General features: G+C 43.3%; 1 protein-coding gene across 3 annotated transcripts in view; it reads left to right on the top strand.

Moving 5' to 3' along the window:
- The first annotated feature begins 1,361 nt into the window (after window positions 1-1,361).
- Window positions 1,362-27,665, top strand: part of LOC121552683 (1-phosphatidylinositol 4,5-bisphosphate phosphodiesterase beta-1-like) — a 187,688-nt gene continuing 161,384 nt past the window's right edge. For all 3 annotated transcript variants that reach the window (XM_041865690.2, XM_041865691.2, XM_041865692.2), the window contains exons 1-2: window positions 1,362-1,690; window positions 6,150-6,227. In XM_041865690.2, the coding sequence (XP_041721624.2) occupies window positions 1,592-1,690; window positions 6,150-6,227 (177 nt within the window). In that variant the 5' untranslated portion in view covers window positions 1,362-1,591. The remainder of the gene's footprint in view (window positions 1,691-6,149; window positions 6,228-27,665) is intronic.

A 27,665-nucleotide genomic window follows, 5' to 3' on the forward strand; every position in this document is an offset into this window, starting at 1 on the left:
CTACTGTTTTAAAAATAGCTCTTTGAAAGACTGACTGAAGCAACATGTCTCTCTTCTCTGGGCTGCCATGTTTGTGTGTGTGTGGGGGGGTATGTGCGCGTGTGTCAGGATTAATCAATCATTATTGACATGGGACAAGAAGCCTACACTGCTTCCATTTCAGACGGCTGGACTGTCCACTGACCACCAAGAGGAAAATGTCTGAAGCAGATTTAATATTGTTACATCCCGTTTTGGAGATTTTAGGAAGCGGTGTAGGCTTTGTGACCCTACTTTTGCCCTCAAGGCTCTGCGACTATGACGACTTTGACTGACACAGACTGTGTCTAGCCTTCTCAGAAGTTGTTTTCTTCTCTACAGTTCTCTTATAAAGTACTTGGAGCATGAGTGGGTAAAGTCATTGATCGTCACCATCAGAGAGATGGGAAATGTATTCTCCAATCAAATAAAGGAACGAAGGGACAAAGACAAAACTTAAAGCTATAAATAATTATATAGAATTGGAGATCATTTTTGTCTGAGTTGTCTGAAGTTGTGATCAGTTGTGTGCTGATGATATAGCAACGATACATCTTCTATGAGAGAGAACACATTCTTCATCTGAAACAATCACTATCCTTGTTTCCTATGGAAAAGCATGCATGGTCCATTACGTTGTATGTTCAGTAAGGCTCAGTCAGGTGACAGTGAAACTAAAGGGCGTCCAACACCATGTCCATAAAAGCTTTCATGGGTAAAAACATCTGTTACATATTGTTTACAAGAATTACCCTTCCATTACAACTGTCAGTCAACAATATCACACATCCAAGAGCCCTTGTGTTCAATCTGGCCACCTGTCTCATGTAACAGTGCTCTCGCTCTCTCTTACTCTGTGTGTGTGTGGATTGGTTTTACTATCCTTGTGGGACCAGAAGTCCTCGATAGTAAAACAAGAAACATTTTTGGTACCAATCACCAGTCCCCACAAGGAAAAATGTTTTTTAGGCTTAGGGGTTAGGTTTAGGGTTACAATTAGTGTTAGGAGTTAGGGTTAGGTTTAGTTTTAGAGTTAGGGTTTTGGGGTTAGGGTTAGGGTTAGGTTAAGGGTTAGGTTTGAATTGGAATGAATTGTTTGGTCCCCACAAGGATAGTAAAACAAACCTCTGTGTGTGCGTGTGCGTGTGCGTGTGTGTGGGTGTGTGTGTAGGCCTACTATCCACATTGCCTTGAGCGCAGGGAGGCGCTAGATCACAGAGAGCCACTGAACTCGATCCCCGCATTGACTGTTTTTAAATGGGAGTGCAGACACTCACTCATTTAAAGTCCCCCCCGCCCCCTCTTCTGAAACTGCATCAGCCGTCACAAGCCGACATCACCCAGTCCCTCTGCTGAGCCTGCTTTCGCGTCCAACTCGCGTCAGGGAGCTTCAAAGCTGAGACCCGAAAACCCATGCTGGAATGAGATACTGCCAACACTAGTGGGGCTTCCATCAGCCTACCGTTCCTCAGCAGAAGGGTCGTTTCGTTTAGCAAAGAAAAGGAGAAAGGGAGAGAAAGAAGACATAAAATCGTTTATTTTGCTGTGTCGGTTGAGGAGAGTAGATGAGTCAATGGCCGGGGCTCAGCCAGGAGTTCACGCGCTGCAGCTCAAGCCCGTGTCCGTGAGCGAGAGCCTGAGAAAGGGCAACAAATTTATGAAATGGGATGATGTAAGTTTTATTTAATTTTTTTAAGGGGATGGGTTTATCACTGTCTTTTATGTAGCCAATGTTTCTTACACATTTACCACTGCACTGTAACACATGTCTTATACATTTTCCACAGTGCAACAGTCTCCACTGCCTGCTTCAGCGAATGTCGTTTCACCTCTGTTACTTTTGGCTACAGAAAGCGCTACAGTTGTGGGTGACAATGTCAAACGCATTCGAATTTTTGGTTTAAATGTCATCGTGAGCGTGCGTGTGTGTTTCTGTGTGTATGTGTGCACAACCCGCGTGCGTGCCTTTTCAGATTTAGAATGAAAGGTCATTGCCTTGAATTAACCGCGTTACACAGAAAGCTGACACAATAGTGTGACATTTCATCAAACTCGTCTATAAACTTATACAACTCCACCTGAATCTCTGTAAGGCTATACCACTGAACGCTATAAACCTCGTTGAATGAGTGGTATATTGGTATCATCAGTCACTCTCGCCAGCATGTAGCAGATAAATGACCTTGATTAAAATGTATTGCTCACCGCGGTCAAGCACAGCTCTGCTACAACATATCGTCTCTGGGGAAGATTAGCCTACAGGAAAAGGCTACTTCTCATAGTCATTTCTAATAGGTACAACAACGTGTTTTATTTTAACACAGCATGAACATGTGGAAAGAAATTGCAAATGTGCGACTTTCTGTCAGTTTCTTTGTCATCTTCGTAGCAGGCTAGGCTAGTATTTTTATGGATAGCCTAACGTTTAATGTTTTATTTCATTGACTTTTTAAAATATATTGTTGCCTTATAGACAGCCTGTGCCGCTTAAATAACAAGTAGGCTAGGCAAAATATGTGTGGGTCTACATTTTAAAACTCGTTTATAAATGTTATTCTGTTTTAAGCTCATGATGAGTCATAATTAGCAATTAAACAAATGATCTCTCTTTCTCTTTGCATGGGGCGGTATGTTGTGAGAAGGGGTGTGAGGTGTGTGTGTGCTAGCCAGGTTTTTGTGGTGTGCAGATGAGGGTGGGGACCACTTCCATTACCTCTCTCCAGACCCCATAGACTACCAGGTCTTTCCTGACACACACACACACACAGCGCAATCTCACAGTTTTCACATGCACTCCTTCCTTCCTCCCTTCCTCCCCGTTTCCATCAGTGGAAAGAGTGAAACACGAAAGAGGGCAGGGAGAGAGATATAATTCAGACAGACATAGATCATTGAGTATGTTCTTAATCAAAACCTTTCCCCTGGTGCAGCTGTATGTCAGAAGAGAAGTGACATGGTAGTCATGGGAAACCATGACCAACCAGTGGAGCGAGGAAAGTGCAATATTGTGACGAGATGGAGCCCAAATCCTCTCAGCAGGGTGGAGACGGCATGGAGTGGCCAGAATACAGTTACTGTGATACACTGTCTCTGAGACAAGTGTTGTAGAGCAAGGAGAGAGGGAGAAGGAGAGAGAAGGAAGAGAGGGAGAGAAAATACAGAATGAGAGATGGAAAAAAATCATTTCTGGGGGTTTGAAAATACATTGCCTCCGTAGACGCCTTCTGTCTGTAATGCTAACCACCCAGACATTGTTAGAAAACTGAAGCTAAACAATTGGAACTCAACCCCTTTAGGCCCCATCCCCCTTTCTAGGCAATGGCTAATGGTACCACCCTTACATCTTCATCAGCAGTAATGGGACTAAACACTACTGTGACGGGTGAATTCCCAAGGCCACGGAGGCTGTCGCCACTCAGTCAGCCTGCTTCCCTCTGTCCCGTCACTCAAAGGAGAGCTGAGACAAAACCTGTTAACGATCACAATTACTCCTAAATGGGAAAAACTCCTTTAATTATGACAATTTCCTTCCCTAGTGTAAGATTTTGTCCAGAGGTAATTGAGAAAACCTTTTACCTCTTAACAGCCTATACTCTGAGATTGTGTGTGAATTCAGACCCAGGAGTAAGAGTCTCTGAGAATGCCATAATGACTTAATGTGTTTGTAGCTGTGGCCAGGGAGAGTTGTGTCATTCCGAACTTTATCCGCAACGTTATATTCAATTTTGTCAGATTCAAGCGGTTTCTCCTATTAATCTGTAATACTTCTCTGTGTAGCCTGCACATGTATGGCTCGAGTTGCACAAAATGGAACATAACGTTGCAGCTAAAGTTTGGAATGACAATTTAATGTGTACAACATCTAAAGACCTGCATCACTATACTGAGAGTGTTGCCGTTTCTAAAAGGACGTATTTGGGTGTTTTTGGAGCTTTTGTTCATCAGGTTTTATTTAGAGCCCGACCAATATGTCATTTTTGGGACCGATACCGATGTTAGGGAGGCAAACGCCACTGATTACCAATATATCAGCCGATATATTATTTTTTAGAGGTGGAATGACATTTTTTTTACACAAATTGTGCTCAAAGGATTAACAGATACTTTAAATTATGATTTCTTAACTGCATATTAAAATTAACATTATTTGAGAACATTTTATTTGTGGTTTACATGATAACCAACAAAAAGCAACTATATCCTCTATAAATACAAAAGTAAATACAAAACACTTTTTTAGTTTACCTTCTCAGGTACAAATATTGCTGTGAAAGGTTAATATCGGTAAACCGATGTATCGGTCGTGCTCTAGTTTTATTCACGCCTGGACACTGCAGAACGAGCATGAGGAAGTCTATCGCTGGTTGGTGAAAGTTTCTCAAAACCAAGTGAAATCGACAAAAACGTGTATGGACTCTTATATAACATTCCATTTACATCACAAATAGAGATTTGGTTGAAAAATATGAACTTAACCTTTAAGGGGAGGAGAATCTGATGAAAATTGTTGTTTTCACATCGTTACGCAGATTGTCACTGGCGACCAGCCATCTTTAGATCTCTCAGCCCGATGTTACAACATCATCCATCAATTCTCGGTGAAGCTTAGGACTAAAGACAAACACTTAGCCATGCCCAGACTTAATTTGTGTCGTTATTGTCATCGTAATGCCAGTACTCGATATAGTGCATCTTTCATCTGAGTTGTCATGAGTCATAGCTATTTTACTCTCTCTCTCTCTCTCTCTCTCTCTCTCTCTCTCTCTCTCTCTCTCTCTCTCTCTCTCTCTCTCTCTCTCTCTCTCTATATACCCTGAACAAAAATATAAACGCAACATTCCATGTGGAGGTGTCGATAGCTCGGTGGAGCATTATGTACTTTATCGCCAGGATATTCACCTGTGTGTTTTGTTTTCCCCAGTTCGCCATTAAGTCGCACTGTAGTTGTTTTACGCATCGCTGCGAACCGCTGTATTGGTCGAATAAACCATTATTCTGTGATTCACACCTCCTGCACCTGACTCCTTCCAAATCACCAACTACAGCTTGCTTGGTGGTGCCCCTTGCTTAGTGGTGTTGCAGACTCTGGGGCCTTTCAGAATAGGTGTATATATACTGAGATCATGTGACAGATCATGTGACAGATTGCACACAGGTGGACTTTATTTAACTAATTATGTGACTTCTGAAGGTAATTGATTGCACCAGATCTTATTTAGGGGCTTCATATCAAATGGGGTGAATACATATGCACACACCACTTTTCCGTTATTTTTATTTTTTTATTTTTTTCATTTCACTTCACCAATTTGGACTATTGTGTATGTCCATTAGATGAAATCCAAATAAAAATCCATTTAAATTACAGGTTGTAATGCAACAAAATAGGAAAAACGCCAAGGGGGATGAATACTTTTGCAAGGCACTGTACAGTAGTAGAGCTATACCATTTTTAAAAGGTGGCTGTGGGCTCTGGTCAAAAGTAGTGCACTATACAGGGAATAGGGTGCCATTTGGGAAGCAGCCCTTGTCTTAGACACTTTTTTCAGAAACCATAATGTCTGGTTCTCTAATGCAGCATGGCGATATCTGGGAATCCTTTTGAAGAGTCCCAGCTTCACAGTGTGTCCAATTGTACAGTATGTATTACTGTATGATTCATCAGGCCAAGGAAGGGCAGACAGGAAGACAATCAGTCAGTGTGTTCAGCTGAGTTCTGCGCTGCGCTGGCAACTACGGACAGAAATGCCACAGCTTTTTATAGAAGCAGCCAATAATATCTGCCTTTGCTACTGTATGTAAAGATGGCCCTTGGCTAGGACTGTCACTGTGTGTGTGCATGTGTGGTGACATAATGCCTTGGTGTTGTCCTTTTCTAGGATGGTGTCTGTCACAGACAATAACATACGCGGCAGCTTTCTCCTGTTTCAATCACACACACACACACACGGCAGCTCTCTCCTGTTTTCATTCAGAGCCCTCTGTTTCGAGCACAGCGGAACGGAAGCAGCTCTCTGTCGCATTCAATCACGCAACAAACTGATACACACACTTTAACAACATATGCTCTGTTCAGCACATACACATACATTTACATCTCTCACAAATGATACACTTTTTTCTCTCAACAGGACTCCACTACGGTGACCCCTGTGACCTTACGAGTCGACCCCCAGGGCTACTTCCTGTACTGGACTGACCAGAACAAGGTAAGAACAAAGATATTACACAGAAGAATATAATAACAAAGATATTACACAGAATGAAGATAATAACCAACGGTTACACTTTCGGTGACATCACATTTCCTTTTCAGAGGTCAAGAGAACTTTGGTTGAACCAAGAAACAGTTGATTATTTGTAAAGGCAGAGATGTTAGAGATACTCTTTAGATGGAAATACCTTTAGAAGGAATTGGGTTGTCCATATTGTAGCACTGAGAGACAATGTTGCTCTATGGTACTGTAGACACAGCATTCCAGCACCACTCCTAAAATACTATCCTAAGCAGGTGAGGCAGGACATACTTACGGGTCAGTGGTCACTGTCCTGTCATGGGTAACTGCCTGCTCAGTGTGGGTCTTGCTGGGATACAACTGGGGTTGACAGCTACCTCCTGTCCCCACTTTCTCCTCATAATCAATAACAACAACAACAACACACAAGTCATGAGCAGTATGTTGTTTGAGTGGCTGTTGGCAGTCGGTGCTAGACTCATATACTAGCTTTACCTTCTTACTACAATCCTATGTGTGACGTGATCTGAGCTGAATCAGTGACATTTAAACTGGCAGTTATTCCTAGAAACCACCAGGGTCACATCTTTCCTTACTACCACAGCCAGTCAGAGGAGAGGGGAAAATATATAGCCACTATCCCCTAAGAGCAGAGGCGATTAGTAAAGAGAGCAGGAAAAGATCAGAGGTGTGTTTGTGTGTGTGTGTGTATGGGTGCATGGGTGCGTGCGTGCGTGGGTGTGGGTGCGTGTGTGGGCTGAGGAGGTGGTGTCTCAGTCAGCAGTCCTGTCCCTGCCCAGGTCTGGTGGGATAGTGAAATACCTCCGTCTGTTCCAACACAAAATCAATGGCTCTAACTCTGACTGGTTCTACTGAGGCACACACACACACACACACACACACACACACACACACACACACACACACACACACACACACACACCTCCAGACACATACACACACACACCTCCAGACACATAGGTAATATAAAGCCAGCAAGTCATCACTTCTGCCCTCTGCAGTATATAAATACAGACAGCTGCTACTGGCCCTGATTTACACCACACACATAATTACCTTTGGTTCTAAGTACATTATTGTACCCTTCCAATTTGTACCTTAAAAAAGACAATAGTGTACCTTAGGGGACAAGATGGTACAGGTACAAAAGCGTACCTTTGGAAAAGGTACACATTTGCCTTTGTAGGGTACCACCACAGTGACAAAGCAGCTTGTTCCTTTTAAGTGGCAAAAATGTAACTCTAAAAAGGTTTTTGGGTGTAGTTTAACACTGTAGGGTGTAAAGCCTTATTTGCATATTTCCCAGGGTGCCTTTCAAGGGAATTTTAGTTACCAGTACCACCCATGACTGTGTTTGCTAGTGACAAAGACATGGTTGTTGCATTCAAAGGCCTTCAGTCCTGTAGCCTTCACCAAGTGAGTGAGTGTCTAAGTGAATATTTTATAATTGAAATTAAACTCTTTATGACAATACATTACATACTGTATGTCATAAGGCCATACTTTGACAGCCTAGTTTAACCTCAACACAGTGGTCTGAAACTCCTGGCTTGCAGGCCACATTGGGCAAATCACGTTATGCTGGCTTGCAAAGTGATATGTAATTCATATTGGAACCCAGCCAGAGTTAGGATTTCCAAAAATTTTAATCACCTGCAACCTGCATTTAGATGTAAGTTATTTATCTGAAAATGGATGTTATTTATCTTTGTGTAGCATAAAATCAATCAATCAATGTGCATGCAAAAACACACATTGGAACAAACTATTCTACAAATCAACCTGCAGTAGAGCATACTGGGAAGTATGATAATGATGGGTGTGGTTTTTGAGTGTGTGATGACTGTACCTTCATATTCAGAAATGTACCATTATACTAGATTATCTGCATGTACCTTAAAAGGTACCGAACAGTACCACGTGAGATTATATGTGTACCTCTTTATATTTTTGTATCCTCTGCAATAATACTGTACCCTAACCGTACCATTGTTTCTGAGAGTGTACTATCAACAAACTATATTTCTCCCTAACACACTGTGTCAGAGCATCTACCTGTAGGAACACAGAGGTGTGTGTCTGGAAGAGGATGTGTATTTGCACAGTATGTGTGTGTACATGCCTGCACATCCTGTATATGCAGTGTTAACGTACTGTTACAATGTGTATTTGTGAGGTATGGATGGGGGGGGGAATCGATACAGTAGAGTATCGTGATGCAATATTATTTTGATTATCGATTCTATCGATTTCTTATTAAAATCTGTGTTTCTCCTCTTATACTTTGGCCTCCATCTTCTTTTTAAATGGTGAGGCAACATGTTTTCAGCACTTTTATTTCCATGACTTACTCGTTTTTATTAAGGCTCTCTCTTCTTCCTCTGCAGCAGTATAGTGCAATATGTCTGGAACAGCGAATCACAATACAATAGCCGTATCGAATTGCAATCGTGATACATATAAAATCGCAATACATATCGTATAGACACCTAAGGATCGTGATAGTATCCGATGTGAAGTCTCTGCCTTATTTTGAAGGTGTGTGCTTTACGTGTTATTTTGCAGACCGTTATAAACGTACTGTTACAAGCTGTTGCACTAGCAGTAGTCCACATCCTTACACATGTGCACTGGCCTGTCCACTGTTTTTGTGTGTGTGACATCCTGGTGGCCTGCAGAGCTAGAGCAGAGGAGAGAAGCAGTGGACAGATCGTAACTCTATAGCTCTTAGACACACACACACACACACACAGACACACACACACACAGAGAGTTACTCAGCAGACCATGTGTGTGGGGGAGCATGCGTGCGCACGTACATATTTAAAAAAATAATAAAAGCCTCAGTGAAGGATTCATTTACAGTGTAGCTGTCTCACAAGCACAGTCACGATTGCCTCTATTTGTGTCACTTACGTCAGGTAGTTTAATTTAAAGGGGCTTATGTTTTTCAGTGGTGGTAGTTGTCCAGGGGTTTGTATGTGGTTGAGTGGGATCGAGACATCTGGCTGGAATTATTCAATGCTATGTTTCGTGCAAAACTAAAGAACGTGCCCAAATCCTTAAACTGCTCAGTGAGAGAGATCTTGGCACTGAGTCGTGGCACTGTGTGCCTGCTGTGTGTGTGTGTGTGTGTGTGTGTGTGTGTGAGTGAATGCATGTGTGTAAATGAGTCCAGCATCCCAGCATCTGTGTCTCTCTGCCATGTTGTATTCTTAAACAGGTATGTCAACTCATGCGGTCATAATTCTGAGATGTTAGTGTGTGTGTCTCCAAGTCCATTGTCTCTTGTTTCATGTCCCCATGTGTACTCCCTCAACCCAACCAGACCTAATCCGCACACACACACACACAGAAAACCAACAACACCAGGCCAACAGTTCAGTCATCACTCATCACCGATATTGTCTAACAGAGGATTAACATGACACACACCTCTCTACGCTACGGCCGCTGTTGTTGGCTAGTTTACATATTCCTGTCGTTCAATGGGCAGTGTCATGGCAACTAGAGAACAGCCTATCGCAGTCGTTATCAGCACACAGCACATTTGACTATAGAGTTTACATATCATATACACACACATTCCTTCACTGCCCAACAAGCAACAGGTGCCTGTGAAGGGTATAAATAAAGTATTCTCCCATTGGTGGAGAGCGCTTCTCAGGAAAGTGTTGCGTAATCTGGAGTGTTTGATGGACCTCACCAAATTAACAGCCATTTGGTCTAGTTGCCATGGTAGCCTTGAAATGCCAGGTGCAGTCGTCTCTTATTCCTTCTTCAGATTTGATATGAGCTGCTTTTGTTATCGATCTCATCTGATGTTTGCCTTCCACTCAGGGTATTTGAGCTGTGTGTGTCCGTGCGTATGTACATGCATTCGTGTGTGTGCACGTGCGCATGCATGCATGTTTGTGCGTGTGCGTGCGTGCGTGCATGCGCGTGTGTGTGTGTTGTGAAGGAAGGTAAGGTCAGGGAGAAGGGTGAAAGGTTTCTCTAGGGACACTCCAGTTTCAGATCTCAGCCTCTCTCACTAAATTACATGTCTCTCAGTTACAGTTGGGGGTGGGGCAAAGATTGTTTTGTGCATAGTATAGTTGCACTACATAGATTAGAATATAATTTTATAGAATAGAATTAAATAGAATAGAAAATGTGTGAATTAATTACTCTTCAGTTTATTGTAATATTTGCAGCTGTGCTCAGCTGTAGCCTGGGAAGACAGCTAATCTCTGCAAAAGTAGCCTTTTTGCCTTTTAATAAGTGTTGCTGTTGGTATAGTCTAGCTAGGGTAGTTAAGTGCTACCCGTCTATGTAGTTTCCTACTTTATCATTGCTTTGAACTGCTGAATGCTCAGTACTTGTGGCTGTGAAGTGTTGGAACATTGACTTGGACTGGTTTCAGGTCAATTTGTGACAACTTCTGTTGGAGGGGCTATATTTCTTCACCTCTGCTAGGTAATCAGCAATTATAGGGCCCTAGAAACCTGTTTATCTCAAAATTACATTTTTGTAATAGAAAAGCAACTACATTTGACGTTTTAAGTCCACAACAACGCTTAAACCACATCAGGAGACCACTTCTGAGGTGCAACTACCAGAATATTTTTTGTTAGCATCATCGCTAACGGCTACACAAAGTGTATCGCACACCGCACATGTACAGACGGAGAATTCTCTTTGCCTCTTCAGAAGGTTGGAGGAAATACGAATCACTGGTGCATTCTGTTCATATCTTATGATAAACTAGGGGAAATTAATACATGTTCAATACATTTAGTTGATTCCCTACTAAGTTCAATAAATGTTTTGATATTGTAGAATTCCGTTTTAATGTCTGGATTCCGTGATTCCGTCCGCGTTCTCCGCATCGCGGATTTGATAGGGTCATACAATTAGTAGTAGTACTTCAGTCTCCCCCAGTTTTTCAGCTGCTACTGTAAGCGGTGGTCTTGTCAAGCAGTGGTGTTGTCGGCCAAAACGAAGACTGTCGCCAAAACAAAGACGTTCTGCAGAATTGTTCTGCGATGTTACTCGAGGAAAGAAAGAGCGGAAGGCTTCACACCACTCTCTCACTTGAGTATGCTACCTAGTTATTTTCAGATGATCTAATTTTGCTCTTTTGTAGCTTTGTCAAGTATGTGTGTGATTTATATCCCTGTTTACTCCTGTCACTGTGGGTTTTAAAGACACTCCCCACCCTGTGGTTGCAACCCTTCTAATCTAGTGTACCCTGCGCACACAACCCATGTGGACTTCCTAGCCTTCGGCAGCCTATGGAACTGCCTATCTGTGGTCAAGAAGGCAGCTATGTCGCCCTTCAGTCCCTATACCTTTTGGGTAGACATGGATTACCCCAGAGAACCCCAGAGAACACTGCTACTCCAGCTGCTCTCTTGTTATCTGACTATGTGTTATCCCATAGTCCTAGAGCATCTGGTCATCATGGTGGTGGCACAGGGCTACTAATTTCTCCTAAATTTAGATTTTCTCTTTTCCTCCTCTCTCATCTGTCCATCTCCTCATGTCACATGTCCACTCTAGCTTAACATTGTTGTTATCTATCACCCACCAGGTGCCCTTGGAGAATTCCTCAATGAGATTGACACCTTGATAAGCTAATTTCCAGACGATGGCTCACCACTCATCATACTGGGCAACGTCAACCTCCAAACGCCTGAATTCGAATTTCTTTCCACCTCTTTCTTTCCCCTCCTTGCCTCTTTTGACCTCACCCTTTTCCAGTCCCCTCCCACTCACACGTCAGGCAATATGCTTAATCTCATATTTACTAGAGGCTGGTCGCCTACTGATCTCATTGCAACCCCCATCCAGATCTCTGATCACTACTTTTTTCATTTTCTCTCCCTCTCTCCTCCAACCCTACCCACTCAAGCCCTACCCAGATGTACATACGCCATCACAATTTTTGCGCTCTCTCTTCCACTACTCTCGCCTCTTCTATCCTATAATCTCTTCCTTCTGCTAAATCCTTCTCCCTCCTGTCTCCTGACTCTGCCTCTTCGACCTTACTCTCCTCCCTTTCTGCCTCCTTTGACTCCCACTGTCCCCTTTCCTCCTAGCCGGCTCGACCCTCCCCTCCTGCTCCATGGCTGAGTGCCTCACTGTGTGCTCACAGAACAGGAGAAAATGTATAAAAAACTTCCGGATGACCTATCATCTTTCCACTCCAGATCCTCCTCTCCACCCTCTCAGGTCTGGGCGTCTCAGGCTTTGCACACTCCTGGATTGCATCCTACCTGGCAGGTCACTCCTACCAGGTGACATGGAGAGGCTCTGTGTCTGCACCACTCGCTCTCACTACTGGTGTCCCCCAGGGCTCGGTTCTAGGCCATTTCCTTGTTTCTCTATACACCAAGTCACTTGGCTCCGTCATATCCTCTCATGGTCTCTCCTATCATTGCTATGCGGATGACACTCAACTAGTTTTCTCACTCAACTATTCCCCCTTCTGACAACCAGGTGGCGACACGCATCTCTGCGTGCCTGACAGATATCTCAGCTTGGATGTCGGCCCACCACCTCAAGCTCAACCTCGAAAAGACGGAGCTGCTCTTCCCCCGGGGAAGGCTTGCCCGCTCCAAGACCTCTCCATCACGGTCGACAACTCCACGGTGTCCCCTTCCCAGAGTGCAAAGAACCTTGGCGTGACCCAGGACAACACCCTGTCATTCTCTGTAAACATCATAGCAGTGACTCGCTCCTGCAGGTTCGTGCTCAACAACATCCGTAGAGTACAACCTTTCCTCAGACAGGAAACGGCGCAGGTCCTAATCCAGTCACTCGTCATATCCCATCTGGACCACTGAAATTCTCTGTTGGCTGGGCTCCCACCTGCAACTTATCCAGATAGCCGTAACCAGTCTGGTGTTCAACCTTCCCTAGTTCTCTCATGTCATCCCGCTCCTCCATACACTCCACCGGCTTCCAGTAGAAGCTCGCATCTACTACAAGATCATGGTGCTTGCCTACGGAGCAGCTATGGGAACTGCCCCTCCCTACCTTCAGGCTATGCTCAAACCCTACATCCCAAGCCAAGCACTCTGTTCTCCCACCTCTGGTCTCTTGGCCATCCCACCCCTACGGGAGATCAGCTCCCGCTTTAGCCAAGTCAAAGCTCTTCTCTGTCCTGGCACCCCAATGGTTGAACCAGCTTCCCCCTGAAGCTAGGACAGCAGAGTCCTTGCCCATCTTCCGAAAATGTCTGAAACACTACATCTTCAAAAGGTATCTTAAATAAGACATCTCAGTCTTATAACCCCCACCCCCCAAAGAAATGCCCTTGTCTTTTCATACTAGCACTGACTTTGCTGATAACTTCTGTATTGAGAAAAAATGTACTTACGACTGTGATATGTGGTTGTCTCACCTAGCGATCTTAAGATGAATGCACTAACTGTAAGTCGCTCTGGATAAGAGCGTCTGCTAAATGACAAAAATGTCAATGTAATAGTTGTGGTTGGTCGTACAATAGTAATAACATACGTTTTAGTTTCAGTATCAGAGTAATGGACTTTAACCAACAATACATCCACAAGTTGAATCCCCCACACACACACACTTACACACACACACTTACACACACACACTTACACACACACGCCTACACACACACCTCGTCTTGCCTCCATCGTAACAGAGTTCCCCGACGGTGCAGTTCTGTGGGATTGCTTAGCTGAAGCTGCTCCTTTAGTCAGCACTATGGGACAGAGACGGATGTACATCTACAGCCAATACACCCACAGAAAACTGTTATAGACCAGAGAGAGGGAAATAGGGAGAGATATGGGTAGGGGGTACTGGTGGAGGGAGAGGGATGGAGGGAATATGATGGAGAAAGAGCGGGATGGCAAGTTATAGGAAAATGGTGATGGAGAACGATGGAGAGAGAGGCAGGCAGACAGAGAGCTGGAGGGAGAGATACAGAGAGTTGATGAAGAGTGCACAAGAGAGATAGAGAGGGGTGAGGCAGGAGAAAACCTAGAGGGCTGGCCGGTAGATTTAGGACGGTTGGTTATGAGAGCAAAAGAGAGAAATGTATGAGTTTGCTTTCCTGGAAACATTCCTCCCTCTTCTCCCTCGTTCGCTCTATCACGTCAGCCATGGCATGGTGTCACGCCATTTGTCTAATGAGACTATTTCACGGGACATTATCATTTTCAGACATGATTGAGTGTGACAGTTTATTTTGATAGCTTTTTGGGGATTGCGGACCTTTCCTGCTGTATAATTACTGTGATTATCTGTCGTTGTTAGCCGAGCGACTCAGTCGTTTCTCTCCACACAGTCTGCCTTGTGTTCAGCCAGTTGGACGTAACACTGTGTGTGTGTGTGTGTGTGTCTGGTGTGTGTGTGTGTGTGTGGAGGACTGGATGACTCATACACTTCATAAACATGACGCAGAAATCGAAGACAGTATAGACAAGGACAGGGCGATATTGATATGTCTTGACATTGCAATGACTCCATCTCTCCCAGGATATTATTTATCAGTTTTCAGGGCTGGACTGAAGCAGGTGTCATCTAAGTCCCAGAGGCTCTCCACTCTCCATCGCTCTGACAGTTTAATCAATCAGTCATTCTGCTGTTATTTGGAAACAGCGCCTTCCACAATAAGGTGTGTCACCAACTTTCTCTGCTGTCGTATTTCCTTGATGAGTTGTCACAATTTCTCTACTCTACTTTCACAATAGGACGTGTCACGGAGTGTCTCTCTTGGTATTTCTTCCATGGGATTTCCTGCAGGTGATGTGACAGTTTGAGACATGGACACTGACAGTCTCTCCCTGGTTTAAATGCCAAGCACACTCCTGTGCTGGTGCCTCCACACTAGTTTGTATTTTCTAACAGGCTTAAGATGGGAAAACAAGCGAAAAAAAAGTGAAAGGGAAAGTGGAAAATGTTGACCTGCCAGACATGCCTGTATGGTAGACTGGGACCTTAGACATTGGAACAAAATAAAATGTTCTATGTATTGCCAGGCTTCCTCTGATGAAGGTGACACACTTTATGAGCGTAAACAGTGAAAGAGGGCTGAAAAGAAAACCACTGCCAAACTCTGATGGCTTTACGTAGGTTGGATGCCTTGTAAAACTATTTGTTTGGTTAGCCCTGTTGGCCCTGCTTCTCTTTGTGAATTCTGATTAGGATTGCTTATTTTCCACTGCTACAGGCTACGGCGCACACACACACACACACAGTGGCACAGATCTCTGCTCATTTCCTCTCTAAGCTGTTGGACCTCATTCACAAAGAGTCAAAGAGTCAGAAAGAAGGGACGCTTCCTACACTCACGAACACAAATGTGACAAAGCCAACTTCACTGCCAGTCTCTCTCTCTCTCTCTCTCTCTCTCTCTCTCTCTCTCTCTCTCTCTCTCTCTCTCTCTCTCTCTCTCTCTCTCTCTCTCTCTCTCTCTCTCTCTCTCTCTCTCATCACACATCCTGTATTCTTGTTTGAACTCACATGTAACAAAAGCCAAAAGCTGCCCTATGATACAACTCCGAACGTGTAGCCTAGCGGAGATAGTTTCACAGTATACATGAGGTGAGACAGTAGAGAGCATGATGAAGCTTTTCCTTCTCTCCGAGGTGACGGTATTTATAAAGTTTATGTTGGCCTATTTCTGCATGCACCCATTATTCAAAACCCACCCTGACACTGTTCATTCAAATCACCTGACACGGTTCACACACACAGAGAATACTGCACAACAAATTGAATAACTGCTACTCCCTCAGGATGTCAGTGGAAGAAAGCAAAGGGAAAGGCCCAACAACAGGGATGAAAAAACACTCTACACACCAACAGTATATTATACACTACAACTGTTTTGTACTGTACAAGTATCTGTTTCCACACATTCCAACAATGACAAAATATCTCCTCATATCTCCCGTTGTGTTATTTACCTGTCATTGTTGAGAAGCTTTGAATGAACGAACGGTGCACACGGAGTGTTGTATGTGTGAAATATTTATGTTAGTGTTTTCCTGTGCTAGAGGCTCTGTTCAATGAAAGTTTGATGTAGACTAGAGCATTCTACAGACGGCTGATGGTGGAACAGACAGACAGTCTTTATCTCCACAGAACAGAACAGACCAGACTGCAGCACAGCTCTCTCTCTCTCTCTCTCTCTCTCTCTCTCTCTCTCTCTCTCTCTCTCTCTCTCTCTCTCTCTCTCTCTCTCTCTCTCTCTCTCTCTCTCTCTCTCTCTCTCTCTCTCTCTCTCTCTCTGGTTTATCTCTGTCTGACTCAGACACATGCAGACGCTCTTTATCCTACCTTCACAGCTCTTCCCTTAGTTAGATATCATGCATTGTTTTCTACATTGATAATGAGATATTGTGAAAACCATTGATTAGAATATGTGATTTGTTTGTTTGAATATTCAACTGACAGCTAGCGAGATGTTAGTTTTGTTTGAACATCTGACAGTAAGATAATATGATAACGGCTATTAAAAACTCTGATCCAGCAAGTGATTTGTTTGTTCAAAGGATTAATTTATTTTACGGTTTACGGTTTATTTTTCTATACCAATCTATTTGTAAATTGGATTGTGTTTTCCACTCATATGCCAAGAAATATGCCAAAATATCTTTGTTGTTCCCCGTGCAGTTAAGTTATTAATGTGCTTGAGGTCTGTGGCTGTCAACCGTTGTCAAAAATTGATTACGTCTGTATCGAGTGAATAGAAAATGCAAATAGAAGACTCATCAGACAGTCAACATTGGTCTTGGTAATGTAAGACATCTTTTGAATAGATTACAGCGGCCAGCCACGGTCCTTTAACCTCATTTCAAACAGCCAGTGGAATATCACAGAGTTCCCTGTTGAGGACACCACTTGGCCCTCTAGTCAAAGCGGCTAGTGCCTTCACACACAAGGGTGACAGCCGCCAGTGACCATAGCAATGAAATAAACAAACATTATAGACGTGCTTAAACACCATAAGCATGCATAAAAACGTAGTTACATGCAACATAAATTATTAATCCAAAAATGAATTACAAAACAATCATTTTTATTGTTCAACATGACTAAACTGATAGTGTTAGCCAGCTAGCTAGCTAGAGTAGGCAAATTATGTTTTCTACTGTGATTGGTCAACAACGACAGCACAGCTTGAAAAATAGAGCAGAATCCCGTCTAGGCTTCATTGAAAATTAATGGGTCTGTTAACGCCTTTACTGTCTGTTAGAGATTTTCAAGTCAGGCCATGACGACCAAGTTTACTGTTGGTAAAATATAGCTGCTCTCACTTCCTTGTTTATATAGCATATGACGTCAAACTCCCAGAGACCTGAAGTACTATCAACCTGGATCTAGAAATGCCTTGGCTTATATGGGTTAATGGTATGGACAGTGCTTTGTGTAGTGTGTTGTGTTTTTGGGGATGCTGGTTCTTATCCTGGGTCCACCACAGTATGGATGGACCAATTTACACTATCAGAAAGACTTGTTGTCAAAAGCTACCCTTAAGAAAAATATAGTTTACTTAACTAAAGTTACTTTGAAAAAGTAGTTCACTACATCCAAACTACTTTGTGATATACTATCATATCTAAATCTGAAATGTCATAGACTGCAAATAGCAAGAACAGATCACTCTGGAGTTATAGGTTAACAGAATGTGTAATTTAGCCTACTAAACATAAGTGAGAATCAGGCAGATCTGATGCTGAAAAATAAAGGAAATTCTTGCCTACTTGGCCCATATATTCTGTTATTTTGGGGGAAAAATCTAGTGTGTAGTTCCAGTAGTTAGCTACACCACTACATGGCATTTTTTTAAAATTAACTACTAAAAACACTATAGAGGTTTGAATATAGTTCAGCTCCCACCAAGCTACAGCAAAATGTAGTTAAATTACTAGTTGAAATACATGTAGTAGTTCAACCCAACACTGCTCATTAGACTGCTATATACCGTAAAACTTCAAACTTCAATTAAACTCAGTCTCAAATAGCCGCCTGTCCCTTTTAATAGCCGGGCAACGGCACACATTTCAAATAAACGGCAGGTCTAAACAAATTGTTTACGAGGTTACCATGAATTACCATGAATTGTTTACGTGGTTTAATGTTTGATTTGTTACTTTAAATAATGATTAGTTTTTATCGCCAGTAAGAAACCGCTGGCTGCTACAGTGCCTTGCAAAAGTATTCATCCCTCTTGGCATTTTTCCTATTTTGTTGCATTACAACCTGTAATTTAAATTGATTTTTATTTGGATTTCAGGTAATGGACATACACAAAATAGTCCAAATTGGTGAAGTGAAATAAAAAAATAAAAAAAATAAAAATAACGGAAAATTGGTCCGTGCAATTGTATTCACCCCATTTGCTATGAAGCCCCTAAATAAGATCTGGTGCAACCAATTACCTTCAGAAGTCACATAATTAGTTAAATAAAGTCCACCTGTGTGCAATCTAAGTGTCACATGATCTGACACATGATCTCAGTATATATACACCTGTTCTGAAAGGCCCCAGAGTCTGCAACACCACTAAGCAAGGGGCACCACCAAGCAAGCGGCACCATGAAGACCAAGGTGCTCTCCAAACAGGTCAGGGACAAAGTTGTGGAGAAGTACAGATCAGTGTTGGGTTATAAAAAATATCCTAAACTTTGAACATCCCATGGAGCACCATTAAATCCATTATTTAAAAATTGAAAGAATATGGCACCACAACAAACCTGCCAAGAGAGGGCCGCCCACCAAAACTCACAGACCAGGCAAGGAGGGCATTAATAAGAGAGGCAACAAAGAGACCAAAGATAACCCTGAAGGAGCTGCAAAGCTCCACAGCGGAGATTGGAGTATCTGTCCATAGGACCACTTTAAGCCGTATACTCCACAGAGCTGGGCTTTACGGAAGAGTGGGCAGAAAAAAGCCATTGCTTGAAGAAAAAAATAAGCAAACACGTTTGGTGTTCGCCAAAAGCCATGTGGGAGACTCCCCAAACATATGGAAGAAGGTACTCTGGTCAGATGAGACTAAAGTTTAGCTTTTTGGCCATGAAGGAAAACGCTATGTCTGGTGCAAACCCAACACCTCTCATCACCCCGAGAACACCATTCCCACAGTGAAGCATGGTGGTCGCAGCATCATGCTGTGGGGATGTTTTTAATCGGCAGGTACTGGGAAACTGGTCAGAATTGAAGGAACGACGGATGGCGCTAAATACAGAGAAATTCTTAAGGGAAACCTGTTTCTGTCTTCCAGAGATTTGAGACTGGGATGGAGGTTCACCTTCCAGCAGGACAATGACCCTAAGCATACTGCAAAAGCAACACTCAAGTGGTTTAAGGGGAAACATTTAAATGTCTTGGAATGGCCTAGACAAAGCCCAGACCTCAATCCAATTGAGAATATGTGGTATGACTTAAAGATTGCTGTACACCAGTGGAACCCATCCAACTTGAAGGAGCTGGAGCAGTTTTGCCTTGAAGAATGGGAAAAATCCCAGTGGCTAGATATGCCAAGCTTATAAAGACATACCCCAAGAGACTTGCAGCTGTTAGTTATGCACGCTCAAGTTTTCAGTTTTTTTGGTCTTATTTCTTGTTTGTTTCACAATAAAAAATATGTTGCATCTTCAAAGTGGTAGGCATGTTATATAAATCAAATGATACAAACCCCCCAAAAATCAATTTTAATTCCAGATTGTAAGTCAACAAAATAGGAAAATGCCAAGGGGGATGAATACTTTTGCAAGCCAATGTAAGACCTGAGAACTGCTAGCTAACCATAGACATGTAGTTAACTGGCAAGCACAAAAACAGTCAACAACTTCAGGAGTACAGACGCCCGGGCTATTAAATGAAGTTTTACGGTATGAGGTATCAACAGTCCCCAGGGTCTCCTTAAAAACAAGCCTAACTGGCCTTTCACTATTCAATATTCAACCACATTGAAGTCTGGATGATATATCGACTGCTGTGATCAATAAACACCCAAATATTGAGACCATCCCGCTCTTGCAGCAGTGCATTTTTAAGTAAATGAATCGAGATTGGCTCCTCTTGGTTGGTTTGATAGAGGGGATTGGGTGTGACATCAGTGACCTCAGGGTGAGGGTAAGATGCTACACTCTTAGACATGTTTTTTCCAAAAGGGTTCTTCGGCTGTCCCCATAGGAGAACCCTTTTTGGTTCCAGGTAGAAGTAGAACCCTTTTGGGTTCCATGTAGAACCCTTTGTAGAAAGGGTACATGGAATCCAAAAGGGTTCTAGCTGGAACCAAAACGTTTCTACCTGCAACCAAAAAAGGGTTCTCCTATGAGGACAGTCATAGAACCCTTTAAGGTTCTAGACAGCACCTTTTTTTCTAAGAGTGTAAGGGTCATGATAGAGTTTAGTATGACAATACAGCGATCCACAGCGCATTAGGTCCGTTGTCGTTTTGATGTGGTTGTGTACTCAAAGACTTTAAGCATCCAGTGCTGTGATTTGACTAGGTGGATTCTTTCTCTATAGAGACGCCTTCAAACTCAGACATCTAACCTGGGGTCTTTGATGTCTCAGAGAGATAGAGATATAGGGTTTAATAGATCAGTATAGGAGGTAGAGCAGCCCTGGCTGCATCTCAATAGTCTAAAGTAGCTTCCTCTCACCTTGCCTCCGCTGGATCATTCTCTTTTCCTCTCTCTCCCTCACACAAATGTCCATCTTGTGCTCTCTATCTCACTGACTATCTCACTGACTATCTCACTGACTATCTCACTGACTATCTCACTGACTATCTCACTGACTATCTCACTGACTATCTCACTGACTATCTCACTGACTATCTCACTGACTATCTCTCTCTCTCTCTCTCTCTCTCTCTCTCTCTCTCTCTCTCTCTCTCTCTCTCTCTCTCTCTCTCTCTCTCTCTCTCTCTCTCTCTCTCTCTCTCTCTCTCTCTCTCTCTCTCTCTCTCTCTCTCTCTCTCTCTCTCTCTCTCTCTCTCTCTCTCTCTCTCTCTCTCTCTCTCTCTCTCTCTCTCTCTCTCTCTCTCTCTCTCTCGCGCGCGCGCTCTCATACACACACACACACTCAAAAATGTTCCAAAATGACACAGATTCTTAATCATTACAGACCTCATTTCATTTAATGTATTTTTTTACATTTACATTTTAGTCATTTAGCAGACACTCTTATCCAGAGTGACTTACAGTTAGTGAGTGCATACACATTTTTTTTTTTCACTCGAGGAATCTGGAATGACAGATTAAAGCAGCAGTTATATTTTAAAGATACAGTATGTACAGTGGCAGTTTGTTCTGTAAATGAATGACTGAGAGAGTGAACACATTAATCAATGAATGAGTGAACCAACGACAGGAGACATATAGTTCCTGAATTAGCATTAGCGTGTCTATGGGATACTGAGTGGAGATTAGCATTAGGCTAATGAGCGGTGACTCCATTTGGGCTAATGAATCATGAACCACCCTTTGAAACCAACCCCTCTCTTTCAGTCCTTACTAGCAACCAGAAGCCCTACTATTCACTTCACTTACTAATTTAGCTGTCTTTCTAAGTCAGGGCGACTTGTGCATGTCACAGTGCACTTTGCATCCAATTTCCCTGATAGACAGTAATAGAGGCATCGGATGGGGAGGATGAGATATCCATTGCTTTCCCCTGCTGCCTCCCAGTCATTTTTCCTGGTATTTCCATTAGTGAGAGGTTACACAATATTGCTGTGTCCGTCTCTTCCCTATGACTAATAACACCATTAGTTGGTGTTGTAATTATCTAGCTGTGGTCCATCTCTTAGAGGTACAGTAATGTGAAACCTAATACCCTCATTAACACACAGTGGACACACAGCCACCCAGTGTCATAGTCATTATACAGCCAGACTAATCTCACACAGATGTTTATAGACACACACGCGAACGCACACACACACACACTTCAAACCATAGATCTACCCAAGCAGGGTAACCCCCCCCCCCCCCCAGCCGACATCTCATACTCTGACAATACCTTAATGTCTGGAAGGAGACGTTTGGGAGTGATAAACAACAATCTACATTTAAATTCAATTTGGTCAACTCTATTTGCCCCCAAATGGCAATTGTAGCTGCGTCTGCAATGTGACAATGCAGACAACAAAGAAACAACAGACATCAAATGAATACATAATGAACATCATATAAATTAACAAGACCCTTCAAAAACAAATTGAAACTGACAAGCTCTTAGCCACTGGACTTGAGGAAAGTTTGGAAAAGCTTTCCCATTTGATGAGGTCGGACGAGGAGATTGGATTGTCCATCTCCAAACTTCTCCTGGATTCTCCCTCTGTCTCCCTCTGTCCCCCTCTCATCTCTTCTCCTCGCTCCTCTGTCCCATTTGAGCTGCAGAGCTCCGGAGCCTAACTGTGCCAGTAATGTGGGTCAGAAGCCTCTCTTCTCCTCAGCCTGTCGATTCAATTTGGTGCGATGATAAGGAGGTCTCAAATTGAACCAGCTCAGAGGTACTGTGGTGCTGTGGGGAGCGCAGGGAGCCGGCAGACTGACGTACTTAAAATACGACTGGCCTCAGAGAACGTTCCTCGAGAGAGGAGAAGATGGAGAGAAAGAGAGAGAATGAAAGAGTAAGAGGAAGACGGGAGAAGACAGACAGAGAAAGTAAGAGGAGAAGAGAAAGAGGGGGGAGAGAAGACCAACAGAGAGAGAGAGAGAGAGAGAGAGAGAGAGAGAGAGAGAGAGAGAGAGAGAGAGAGAGAGAGAGAGAGAGAGAGAGAGAGAGAGAGAGAGAGAGAGAGAGAGAGAGAGAGAGAGAGAGAGAGAGAGAGAGAGAGAGAGAGAGAGAAAGGAGTAGACAGAGGACCAGCAGTTAGCCCGTCAGAGAGGGAGAGTAAGAGAGAGAGAGAGAGAGAGTGAGCACATGAGAACAGTGACATCGGCAGACAAGCGAGAAGAGAAACAGAGGAGCTGAAGCGTTTCAGTCTTGTCTTGTTAGGCTGGTTTTAAAGGTGATGCAGTTAGCATTGCCTTGGTGCTTGTGTTTTTACTCAGATAATTCGTTTTTATGACTTGTCTCTATTTAACAGTTCTTAAAGATGCTTGTTGTGATGGTAAAACCAATATTCTTTTTATTGTCTTCGGAAATGACTCACATTCTCTTTCCTGCCAGAGGGGTATAATGCAAAGCAGGATCAAATAGTTAAATATTCTGAAAGAACGTTGTATTTTTTTTAAAGATAAGCTTGAAATTGGCATAGTCTAAGAGAGGCAGCCCTATTCTGATATTTGTTTCACTAATTGGTCTTTTGACCAATCAGATCAACTCTGAAAAAGATCTGATGTGATTGGGGAAAATATCGGAATTGGGCTGCCTGTGTAAACGCAGCCTCATTGACTCAACAACCAAAAACACATATCTAAGTTCAGCTTTCTTAATGAACCAGAAAATCAATAGTTATTTCTGGTTGTTTATCAAAGTTAGCTGGCTAACTCATTGATTCTACTTTGTAGTATATCCCTCTGCTCTGAGGGAAGGGATTTGGCTGGGACGCTCTAGTGACAATAGATTGTCATGGTTGACTGACAACATATGTTTTTACATGCTGTTGGCGTAGTATAGGGATGTGTGCCCTTTGTTGTTGCTGAATATACAGTGAGGGAAAACAGTATTTGATCCCCTGCTGATTTTGTACGTTTGCCCACTGACAAAGACATGATCAGTCTATAATTTTAATGGTAGGTTTATTTGAACAGTGAGAGACAGAATAACAACAAAAGAATCCAGAAAAACGCATGTCAAAAATGTTATACATTGATTTGCATTTTAATGAGGGAAATAAGTATTTGACCCCTCTGCAAAACATGACTTAGTACTTGGTGGCAAAACCCTTGTTGGCAATCACAGAGGTCAGACGTTTCTTGTAGTTGGCCACCAGGTTTGCACACATATCAGGAGGGATTTTGCCCCACTCCTCTTTGCAGATCTTCTCCAAGTCATTAAGGTTTCGAGGCTGACGTTTGGCAACTCAAACCTTCAGCTCCCTCCACAGATTTTCTATGGGATTAAGGTCTGGAGACTGGCTAGGCCACTCCAGGACCTTAATGTGCCTCTTCTTGAGCCACTCCTTTGTTGCCTTGGCCATGTGTTTTGGGTCATTGTCATGCTGGAATACCCATCCACGACCCATTTTCAATGCCCTGGCTGAGGGAAGGAGGTTCTCACCCATGATTTGACGGTACATGGCCCTGTCCATCGTCCCTTTGATGCGGTGAAGTTGTCCTGTCCCCTTAGCAGAAAAACACCCCCAAAGCATAATGTTTCCACCTCCATGTTTGACGTGGGGATGGTGTTCTTGGGGTCATAGGCAGCATTCCTCCTCCTCCAAACACGGCGATTTGAGTTGATGCCAAAGAGCTCGATTTTGGTCTCATCTGACCACAACACTTTCACCCAGTTCTCCTCTGAATCATTCAGATGTTCATTGGCAAACTTCAGACGGGCCTGTATATGTGCTTTCTTGAGCAGGGGGCTGCAGGATTTCAGTCCTTCACGGCGTAGTTTGTTACCAATTGTTTTCTTGGTGACTATGGTCCCAGCTGCCTTGAGATCATTGACAAGATCCTCCCGTGTAGTTCTGGGCTGATTCCTCACCGTTCTCATGATCATTGCAACTCCACGAGGTGAGATCTTGCATGGAGCCCCAGGCCGAGGGAGATTGACAGTTCTTTTGTGTTTCTTCCATTTGCGAATAATCGCACCAACAGTTGTCACCTTCTCACCAAGCTGCTTGTCGATGGTCTTGTAGCCCATTCCAGCCTTGTGTAGGTCTACAATCTTGTCCCTGACATCCTTGGAGAGCTCTTTGGTCTTGGCCATGGTGGAGTTTGGAATCTGATTGATTGATTGCTTCTGCGGACAGGTGTCTTTTATACAGGTAACAAACTGAGATTAGGAGCACTCCCTTTAAGAGTGTGCTCCTAATCTCAGCTCGTTACCTGTATAAAAGACACCTGGGAGCCAGAAATCTTTCTGATTGAGAGGGGGTCAAATACTTATTTCCCTAATTAAAATGCAAATCAATTTATAACATTTTTGACATGCGTTTTTCTGGATTTTTTTGTTGTTATTCTGTCTCTCACTGTTCAAATAAACCTACCATTAAAATTATAGACTGATCATTTCTTTGTCAGTGGGCAAACGTACAAAATCAGCAGGGGATCAAATACTTTTTTCCCTCACTGTAGGTGTGATCATGTTGTTACTAAAGTAATCACACAGTTATTACACAGATAGCTATAACAATAATGGCATTTTTTTTAGCTCTCCCTCTGTCTGCTAGTTAACACATGCACGCATTCTCACCCGGGGAGAGAGTAGTATTGTTCTCCCCTGGTGTCATCTCTCTGGATTATTTGTGAACATTTCAAACCCGCCACACACACACACACACACACACACACACACACACACACACACACACACACACACACACACACTCAGAATCAAATGGACTAGAGAGAGCGAGAGAGAGAGGAAGAGAGAGAAAGAGGTAGGCATACCAGTTGCTTGGTGTCCAGAGGGAAAATGAAAAATGTATTTCCATTCGCCTGCTTTGTTCAGACTTCAAAGGGCTTCTCTGACAGTGAGGTGGAGGTGTTTAAATGAGCTGATGTATGAGATGAGAGCCCACGTTTCAACTGCCGCCGCCGGCACTCACACACACACACACACACAAACCACATGGCTCAACTTCAACACAACCATTCACCGTTCACACAAACACAGAGCTCAAACACTCAGCTCCAACCTCTACCCAGCCTATTCACTTCAATAAAGGTGACTCAACAAGAGAAGCTGCTTAAATCCTGCCGATTCTTCAATGAGACAGCTTAACCTGGAATAGCTCTGTGTGAAACACTCATTCACAATGAGATCTGTAGGGATATGTCATGTGTGGTGGTGTGTGTAAGACAACTGTACCTCAGGAATCTATGAAAGGGTACATGATAGGGACAAAAAGGATAGACACACACAGAAGAGGTGGAGTGTGTGTGCGCGCGTGGCTGTGTGTGTGTGTGTGTGTGTTTGTGCTTGCATGCCTATGTGTGTATGGAGCGATTTCAGTGCCAAAATAAACTGTATTTGAATTCAATATTTTTGTGTTATGTAACTTTTATAAAGGCTTTATGAATGCATGCATAAGGACACCTACAGTAAAGTGTTACCAAATATAGAATTTGAATATAGAATTGAATTCAATTTTAATTTTAAAACTGAATGCAATACTCATAATAATATGAAATTGCAAGTTCAGTTTATGAATTCAATGATTGTGCATTACCAATGCAAAAATATTGAATTCAAATTCAATATTTAAATACAAATTCAAAAATATGGAATTCAAATACAGTATCTGTTGCCACTGAAATTGCCACACATTGCCTGTGTGTATGCGTACGTTTGTGTTGTTTAGGGTTCTGAAGCTTCGTACACCAGGAAGAGGAGATAAGAGAGGCCAGCAGTCTGCCTGAAGGAAGCTGCAGAGATAGAAGAGAAGACTTAAATGGTTTGGAGAGGGAGAGAGGGGGGGAGGGAGAGAGGAGAGTGAAAGCAGAGCCTAGAGCTGTCATCTTCAGACAGGAGGCCTGCTGTTGTAGAGAGGGAGTGAAGGATTGAGAGAGTGGAGAAGGGAGAGAGAAGAAGCAGAATTCCAAAGAGAGGGATTACAGCCAAAGTAAGTCAGGTAGCGAGGGATGGAAGGAAGAAGGAGGCAGATTTCCAAAATAAGAGAAGGAGAGCGAAGAAGGGAATGAGAGAGAGAGCCAGGCAGAGAACCAACCCTCCAATGACAGAGATGAGAGAGACAGGGAGGGATGGGAGAGAGAGAGAGCCAGGCAGAGAACCAACCCTCCAATGACAGAGATGAGAGAGAGAGGGATGGGAGAGAGAGAAGGAGCCTAGAGACTGCAGGGGAGGATGAAGGGCTGAGGGAAGCAGATTTTCTCTGTCGTTCCTCTCAGCTCTGCTATCTGTGAAAAGCAGCGTGAGCATGATTGTGTAAAACAAAGCTCCCTCAGGTCTTTCTCGTAGATTTGATGTGTGTGTGCCCTCACCGTTCTCCCTCAACTTCCTTACCTCCTCTGCCGCCCTCATCAGTCTCCCCCATACTCCCTTCCCTCATTCCTCTCCTTCCTTAACTAGCACTCCCCCTTTCTCCACTGTCCCCTACAATCTTCTCCCTCCCCCTCTTTCCCCTTTCTCCCTCATCTACATTCATGCTCCCCCATCAGACCCACCCATCCCTCTCCTCTCCTGATGTCCCTGGACAGCAGTGAGGGGACAAATCTGAGCTGCCTCTTTCTCTCTAGTTTGAAGCAGAGAGAGAGAGAATTCTGC

Source organism: Coregonus clupeaformis, chromosome 36, assembly GCF_020615455.1.
Source record: "Coregonus clupeaformis isolate EN_2021a chromosome 36, ASM2061545v1, whole genome shotgun sequence".
Taxonomy (NCBI): domain Eukaryota; kingdom Metazoa; phylum Chordata; class Actinopteri; order Salmoniformes; family Salmonidae; genus Coregonus; species Coregonus clupeaformis.